Below are 8,770 nucleotides of genomic sequence, written 5' to 3'. Positions count from 1 at the left end.
GGCAAAAAACACACAGATTGCCGCCCCTTGCAGATTGCCACCCCAAGCACCTGCTTGGAATGCTGGTGCCTGGAGCCAGCCCTGTCTGTTACACGCTGAACATGTGGGCAAAGACCCTGAGCACGTGGGCTGAGAATGTGCATATCTGAATTGAAAGTGGTTGCCTCCCAGAAGTATAACACCTCTTAAGTACTTAACTATAATAATGTAAAAGACGGGTAGGAGCCAAACCCCCTGGAACTAGAATCTCTAATGTCAGCATTGGATGAAAAGTCTAAGGCTACATCTACACTGCCCTGCATTTTGTTCTAGGGGGGCGTGAATAGCAGTGTGCATCAAAGTGTTGCACTGTAAATCCCTGTGCGTGTGCTGTGGGTTTCTAGTTCACATTAATGTAGGAACCTTTTAATTGTTGCCTTCAATGTCTATATAGGGGAATTACAGGGTAGGACTTTGGTGCACACTACTAGTCATGCACCTGAAGTCTGAACTGCAGGGTAGCGTAGACAAGTCCTAAGAGTCTAAGCTGTGCTGCTAAAAAGTACAGGGTTTAAAGTAGTCACAAATAGATCCATTATCTTCATTCATAGTCCAACAAGAGTTGTTAACCTTTTGTTTATGTAATGGTGTAATTGTTAAAACTCTCTCATTTAATTCTTAAAGTAGATACAGATACAGTAGATAAAGTATGCATGCTAAGGTAATAATAAAAATAAGTCTGGGTGAAATTCTGACCCAGGACTTCACCCTCTATGTTCAGAGTACTATTGCTCTGTACCACCACTATCGTTAAAGGCCAATTCACACTATTATGTCTCTCCACTTTGAATACCTGCATAGTTACTTTACTGTTATTATTTAACGTTTGTATTGCAGTAATGCCTAAAGACCACAACTAAGTTGGTCCCATTGTGCTAGGTGCTGTACAAACATGTAATAAATGACAACCTGTGCCCCAAAGAGCTTACAGTTTAAAGGCACGACATAATAGGTGGATGAGACAAACAAGGAAACTGGGATGTGGTGGAATCACGATACTTATTCAAACGTAGCCTTTTTACAATAATTGATTACATTAGTAGGGGGGAAAGTGGTGGACATTAATTTAATGGTGAGGAGCATGAACAATTTTGCTTTTTTCACTGGAGAAAAGGCTGAATTACCTAACCTAGGGGGAAATTAAGCCCTGGAGAAAGCAGTTAAGAACCAGTGACTTCAATTTGTAGGGCTGAAAGGTTTACAGGGAGCTAAACTGCTTTGCAGCATCTTTAAAGGCTTTGAAGTGAGCGTGAAATTACACTGTAAACCGTTTACATGCACTAAACCATGCTAGTAATAGGCCGCCAATTTCTTCCATAATAAACTTTACTATATAAGACAAGTTTGAATAGTACAGTAAATATTCCACATAAAATAGGAACATAAAATGGAACATGTGCTAAAATATCATGAAGGTGCACTGACAAACCCCACAAAATAATGCATTTTTGAGCAGAGGCCTTAACTCTGCCCTATAAAGATGAAAACACTGAGGGAAATATTTATCTCCAAAAGCAGACATGTAACGATTCAGTACTAGCTCTGCCTACTACTATACTAGCAGTGTAGTATATTGACAGTGTGGCCCTGATCCAGCACTTTGATGGGACTTAAACGGGACCCGTTTAAGTCCCATCAAAGTGCTTTGCTGAGCATACCATTTGTTGTAGGTGATGTTGAGTTTGGATCAAAAGAACAGGAATATTTTTAGTTGGAGTCAATGAGCACGTGATGTATGCAATAGTGATGTCTAACTGAGAAAAGCAAATAGCAATTAGTACAAATTGATTTTTTTGGAGGTTTTTGCACACCAGACTGACCTGCTGTTTGCAGATTGAGATAATCTGCAGAAGTGCGTCCCACCTCCCCACAACCTTTCACACATACCCACCAGTTTAAGCCACAGAGGAAGGGACACTATTAACTGGGGAAGCATAGGCAGTCTATTTCAAACAATAGAAATTCTCTCTTTCTATTAAAAGTCTTTTTTCCCCTAACCCAGGAGAGCTCATGTTATCTTGTTTTCCGAGAAGGTGACAAAGGGAGTTGTGTTTGCTGGGTGTGAGTTGAAATGGTACAATTTCACCCCAAACTAGTTGGGAGGCATGGGACCAGAAAGACTGGGTCGGGGAAGAGACACAAATCTGCCTTGGTTGGGAGGAGGAAGGAGAGAGAGAGAGAAAGAAATGTGACGGATGACTAAACATAAAGAGCCAGACCCTCAACTGGAGTAAATCAGGGAAGCTCCAATAAAATCAGTGAAACTATATTGGTTTACATCAGCTGAGGATCTGGCCTTCAGACTCTCTCTGGCTTGTTTGAACTAAGCCAAGCAGTGAATCCATAAAAGTTTATGCCATCCCTAATTTGGTATGTCATAAGGGGGTGAATTTTGCTTTTTGTGGCTTTTAAGGACTATGATACCAAGAAACCACATTGATTTTGTTCAGCATTTTTAAGAGACTGATTGGTGTCAGTGGTAATGGGGTTTTTCCCTTGGAGTTTTACATTGCTTCACAGTTGTGGTTTTATTGGGAACAGTCTACTCTTTAACATAGTGCTACAGTGTCTACTTCTGGTGATGTTCCTGGGGGAGCATATATAAATTACTAGTCAAAAGGGTATGTCTGTAAGGAGCCCCCTCCCATCTAACGTTGATGGGTTGTAAGTAGGTTACCTAATTCCTACATAAATGACCCAAGTAGGAGGGGGAAAACTAAACAAACTAGAGCATAGATGTGAAAAATTATAAACCTGAATAGTCCATAAATCAAATGAAGAGACTCAATGAGAGGAGGAATTCCTGAACAGCAAGCATGGATATTTCCTAGCACTGTAAGAACCATCTTGGAAACATGCCACCTGCTAGAATCTGTGACCAAATCCACCTGTACTACTTGTTTCAGTCTTAAATGATGTGAAAGATTTTCCATCTACTGTGTTAGAAGCTGGATTAGAGAAATCAAAGAAAAAGGCTTAACTACTAAGGAAAATAAAAGGAAAGAGTTGCATTTTCAGACATTTCCTTTGCAGTGAATCAATTTTTGGCCTCCTCTTTGCATCCTCTCCTCCACACTACACTCCTGGGGGCAGAGGTAACCCATTCATTTCTCCTGCCCTTTTAATCTGGAATTCACTCACAGCATTTCTTGAAGACAATGAGTTGTTTCTTCCCATAGAAATATTTCCTTGGTCCCCACTGCAGCCCAATGTCCCAGTACTCCCCTCCTCCCAGAATGGGGAAAATTTGAGATCTGAGTCTGGATGCAAATTTTACTAGTAGGACTAATTTACTTAATAGACCTGAAGTGAAACTCTGAATCTGAACACTGTTGAACCTGAGAAATGTTCCAGGGGGAAGATCAAGGGGCATTGACTTCAGTGGAGTTATGATAATTTACACTGGGTGAAGATCTGCCTCCAGATCTTGAACTAAATGAATCTTTACTTGAAGCCTCTCTGTTCTCTTTAGCTTCATGACTGTTACTTTATAATACTGTATATAGAGGTTGCTGTAAATCATACCTTATAGTTCAGTGAAAGTGTGAACTCTACAATCATGCAAAATCCTGGACTAAGGCTGCTAATATAGACTTGAAGATATTGAGCATGACAGTATATTGCAAATTTGAAAAATGAAGGTCTCCACTCTTATAGAAAATTAATTGCCCTTGCAAATCAATTAATCAGTCACCTAAATAGGTGCAATTGTTGGTGCGATGGAGCATTTACAATATCAGAGGGTGAACTGAAGTTCACTTAAAAAACAGGGTCAAAATATCTAAGTTTAAGGTATTGATGATATGGACTAACATTTGCAAGTGGTTAGTATAGTTATCTCCTAGTCTAATCATAAGGGTTCTCACACATCACTGTATAGTAACTGGTCACAATTACTGATTTTAAAATGCAGTGTCCTCTCTCCTCCCCACTTCCCACCCTGGCTGTGAGTGTTGCTGTAACACAGTTGGCAGTGTCAGGAGCCATCTCCTGGCTGTAAGTCCCAGAGAAGCAGTTCCTCTCCTTCAAGGCCTGACCACAGTCCAAGATTTTTTTTTTTTAAAAAAAGAGGCAAGCAAAATTATCTTGCCGCCCACAAAACAGTCCAGGTTCACCTCACTGTTCCTCACCAGGTAAGAGATAAATACTTTCTGTGAAGGGGTCTGGGTTCCTAACCCCCAGGCTCAGCATCCTGGACTCTAATTAAAAGCAAATCAAAGTAAAATAAAGATAGTCCCTCTGCCTCTCTAGAGGGACCAGGCAGCAGAGACTCTTCAAAAGCTTTCTGGGTAAGCAGTTCCTGCTCTGTGAGACTAGGGGATCCTAGCTCTGTTCCCCTCTAAGTGCTGCCCTGTGCTGTGCTTGGAACCTCCCTTTTAAGGAGCCACCTCACAGGTACACTGGGCCAGAGCTGATTGAGGCCAGAGGAACTATTTTAACTCCTTCCTGAGTAGGGTGGGAACATATCCTACTACATCCCCTTTTATTAATGTAATGTCTGAACTGGGCTAAATACCAACTTTGCTGAAAGTCAGTGTTCCAGTGAACAGAATGGAGAAAACATAGCAGGCTCTGTGTGCCAAGATCAGTAGAAATGGAGTCAGAGGACACCAGCAAAACAGGGAATGTGAGGAATTGCGCTGGACAGAGCAGTGCACACGGTTTAATAAAGTTCCACTTGTTCAACTTATCCTGCATTCAGCTTCACGCTTTGCTAATGAAACACCTTGAATAGGATAGAGGCGATGGAGGGGGGAAGGTAATTATGGATACTCAGATACTTCTTCCATGCATTTATGGAGTGATAAGGAAAAAGACCATCTCCTAGGTACAAAGGGAAACTTCTTTCAGGGGAAATAGCATATCTTTCATGAGGAGATCAGGAAATAAAATGAGAGCCATTTCTCAGTGTCAATTAAAGGCCAATCATACAAATTCTTTTTCAGTGGAGTAATCCTATAGAAGTCAGAATAAGAACACATGCAAATAAAAGTTTGCATCACTAGGCCTCAAAAGTCAATTACTACTTTGCTTTGGGCAGCAAAATCCTAAAGACTCAGGTGCCTAACTACTGTGACAAAGTTCCTCCTCTATCTTGGTGGGTCCTGTGCTTATTGGTGTATTTCCTTGCCTCAGAGATTCACCATGTGGGTTGGGGAACAGCCCAGAGACCTTCCCCTCTGGAAGAACCCACAGTCCAGATCAGTTGGGAGGTTTGGGGGGAACCTGGGCCTGCCCTCTACTCCGGGTTCCAGCCCAGGGCCCTGTGGACTGCAGCTGTCTATAGTGCCTCCTGTAACAGCTGCATGACAGCTACAACTCCCTGGGCTACTTCCCCATGGCCTCCTCCAAACACCTTCCTTAGGCCTGGTCTACACTACGGGTTTAGGTCGACTTTAGCAGCGTTAAACCGAATTAAGCCTGGACACGTCCACACAACGAAGCCCTTTCTTTCGACTTAAAGGGTCCTTTAAACCGGTTTCTTTACACCACCTCTGACGAGGGGATTAGCGATAAAACCGGTCTTTGTGGGTCGGAATTGGGGTAGTGTGGACGGAATTCGACGTTATTGGCCTCCGGGAGCTATCCCACAGTGCTTCATTGTGACCGCTCTGGACAGCACTCTCAACTCAGATGCACTGACCAGGTAGACAGGAAAAGACCCGCGAAGGTTTGAATTTCATTTCCTGTTTGCCCAGCGTGGAGAGCACAGGTGACCCCGCAGAGCTCATCAGCACAGGTAACCGTGATGGAGTCCTCCCAGGATCGCAAAAGAGCTCCAGCATGGACCGAACGGGAGGTACGAGATCTGCTCGCCATATGGGGAGATGAAGCAGTGATAGCTGAACTCCGTAGCAGTAAAAGAAATGGAAAAGTATTAGAAAAGATCTCCAAGGCCATGAAGGACCGAGGCCATAACAGGGACACACAGCAGTGCCGCGTGAAAATTAAGGAGCTACGGCAAGCTTACCACAAAGCCAGAGAAGCAAACGGAAGGTCCGGGGCAGAGCCGCAAACTTGCCGCTACTACGCGGAGCTGCATGCGATCCTAGGGGGTGCAGCCACCACTACCCCAACCGTGTGCTATGACTCTCTCACTGGAGAAACACACAGGGAAGACGGTTCGGGGAACGAGGAAGATGACGATGGAGGTACTGTAGGTAGCTCACAGCAGCAAGGAAGCGGAGAAACCGGTTTCCCCAACAGCCAGGATATGTTTGTGACCCTGGACCTGGAACCAGTAACCCCCGAACTCACCCAAGACCCTCAGGGCACACAGGAGACCTCTGGTGAGTGTAACTTTGTAACTATTTGTAAACATTACAAAAAAAAAGCAAGCGTGTTTAATGATTACTTTGCCCTGGCAATCGCGGCCAGTACATCTACTGGAAAAGTCTGTTAACGTGTATGGGGATGGAGCGGAAATCCTCCAGGGACATCTCCAGAAAGCTCTCCTGGTTGAAATGGGGTGATTTTATTAAGGGGACATTCAGAGGCGCCCGTTCCTGCTCTTCTGACCAGAAATGTTCCCCGCTGTTAACCACGCGGTGGGGGGAGGGGTGAAGTGATCATCCCAGAGAATCGTGTGTGTGTGTGTGGGGGGGGGGTTTACTTGTGTTTGTGCCGCATGTTAACCGGGAAACCGCAGCCCCTCCTTTTACATTGAAACCCCATTTTAAATGGACAACCCAATTCATCCTTGATATGGGAAATGCGCTGCTGTTTGCAACCTTTCCCGCATGTTAAGAAGGTTAAAAAAGCCAAAACACTGTGGCCTACGATGGCTGCCTGCAAGCCGAAATATGCGACCTTGTAATGAAAGAGTGTACCCATTGTTCTCTAAAATGTGTCTTTTTTAACCACCTCTCCCTTCTCCTCCGCCAGCTGCAAATGTTTCTCCTTCGCAGAGGCTCGTGAACATTAGAAAGAGAAAACGTAGGACGAGGGACGAGATGTTCACGGAGCTGCAGATGTCCGCCCAGGCTGATAGAGCACAGCAGAATGCGTGGAGGCAGTCAATGACGGAGATGAGAAAAGCCCAATATGAACGAGAGGAGAGGTGGCGGGCTGAATCGCGGGAAGAACAGAGCAAGTGGCGGGCTGAAGACGATAGGTGGCGTCAGCTTGCAGACAGACGGCAAGAGGCAATGCTCCGTCTGCTGGAGCATCAAACTGATATGCTCGAGCGTATGGTTGAGTTGCAGGAAAGGCAGCAGGAGCAGAGACCGCCGCTACAGCCCCTGTGTAACCAACAGCCCTCCTCCCCAAGTTCCATAGCCTCCTCACCCAGACGCCCAAGAACACGGTGGGGGGGCCTCCGTCCACCCAGTCACTCCACCCCAGATGATCGCCCAAGCATCAGAAGGCTGGCCTTCAATAAGAGTTAAAGTTTTAAAATGCAGTGTGTCCTTTTCCATCCCTCCTCCCCCACCCATCCCAGGCTACCTTGGCAATTATCCCCCTACCTCTGTAAGGAACTAATAAAGAATGCATGAATGTTAAAAAAAAATGACTTTATTGCCTCTGCAAGCGGGAGGGGAGGGTGGGGTGGGGTGGTTGGTTTACAGGGAAGTAGAGTGAACCGGGTCGGTGGGGGGGGTTTGGAGGGTTCATCAAGGAGAAACAAACAGAAGTTTCACACAGTAGCCTGGCCAGTCACAAAACTCGTTTTCAAAGCTTCTCTGATGCGCACCGCGCCCTGCTGTGCTCCTCTAACCGCCCTGGTGTCTGGCTGCGCGTAATCAGCGGCCAGGCGAGTTGCCTCAACCTCCCACCCCGCCATAAAGGTCTCCCCCTTACTCTCACAGATATTGTGGAGCGCACAGCAAGTAGCAATAACAATGGGGATATTCTTTTCGCTGAGGTCTGAGCGAGTCAGTAAGCTGCGCCAGCGCGCTTTTAAACGTCCAAATGCACATTCCACCACCATTCGGCACTTGCTCAGCCTGTAGTTGAACAGGTCCTGACTCCTGTCCAGGCTGCCTGTGTACGGCTTCATGAGCCATGGCATTAAGGGGTAGGCTGGGTCCCCAAGGATCACGATAGGCATTTCAACATCCCCAATGGTCACTTTCTGGTCCGGGAAGAAAGTCCCTTCCTCCAGCTTTCGAAACAGAGCAGAGTTCCTGAAGACGCGAGCATCATGTACCTTTCCCGGCCATCCCACGTTGATGTTGGTGAAACGTCCCTTGTGATCCACCAGGGCTTGCAGCAGCATTGAAAAGTACCCCTTGCGGTTTATGTAGTCGGTGGCTTGGTGCTCCGGTGACAAGATAGGGATATGGGTTCCGTCTATGGCCCCGCCACAGTTTGGGAATCCCATTTCAGCAAAACCATCCACTATTGACTGCACGTTGCCCAGAGTCACTACCCTTGCTATCACCAGGTCTTTCATTGCCCTGGCAAATTGGATCACAGCAGCCCCCACCGTAGATTTGCCCACTCCAAATTGATTCCCGACTGACCGGTAGCTGTCTGGCGTTGCAAGCTTCCACAGGGCTATCGCCACTCGCTTCTCAACTGTGAGGGCTGCTCTCATCTTGGTATCCTGGCGTTTCAGGGCAGGGGACAGCAAGTCACAAAGTTCCATGAAAGTGCCCTTACGCATGCGAAAGTTTCGCAGCCACTGGGAATCGTCCCATACCTGCAGCACGATGCGGTCCCACCAGTCTGTGCTTGTTTCCCGGGCCCAGAATCGGCGTTCCACGGCATCAACCTGCCCCAGTGACAC

General features: G+C 46.0%; 1 protein-coding gene across 1 annotated transcript; it reads left to right on the top strand.

The window, feature by feature from the left end:
• Positions 1-5,788: 5,788 nt before the first annotated feature.
• Positions 5,789-7,549, top strand: LOC135975632 (uncharacterized). The gene is made up of 2 exons (XM_065567261.1): positions 5,789-6,329; positions 6,925-7,549. Exons 1-2 carry the CDS (start codon positions 5,789-5,791, stop codon positions 7,425-7,427), a joined length of 1,044 nt encoding a protein of 347 aa, XP_065423333.1. The 3' UTR covers positions 7,428-7,549.
• Positions 7,550-8,770: the final 1,221 nt, after the last annotated feature.

Source organism: Chrysemys picta, chromosome 14 (genome assembly GCF_011386835.1).
Source record: "Chrysemys picta bellii isolate R12L10 chromosome 14, ASM1138683v2, whole genome shotgun sequence".
Taxonomy (NCBI): Eukaryota; Metazoa; Chordata; order Testudines; family Emydidae; genus Chrysemys; species Chrysemys picta.
The sequence above is the reverse complement of the archived record's forward strand: the minus strand, read 5'-3'. Positions and strand labels throughout refer to the sequence as shown.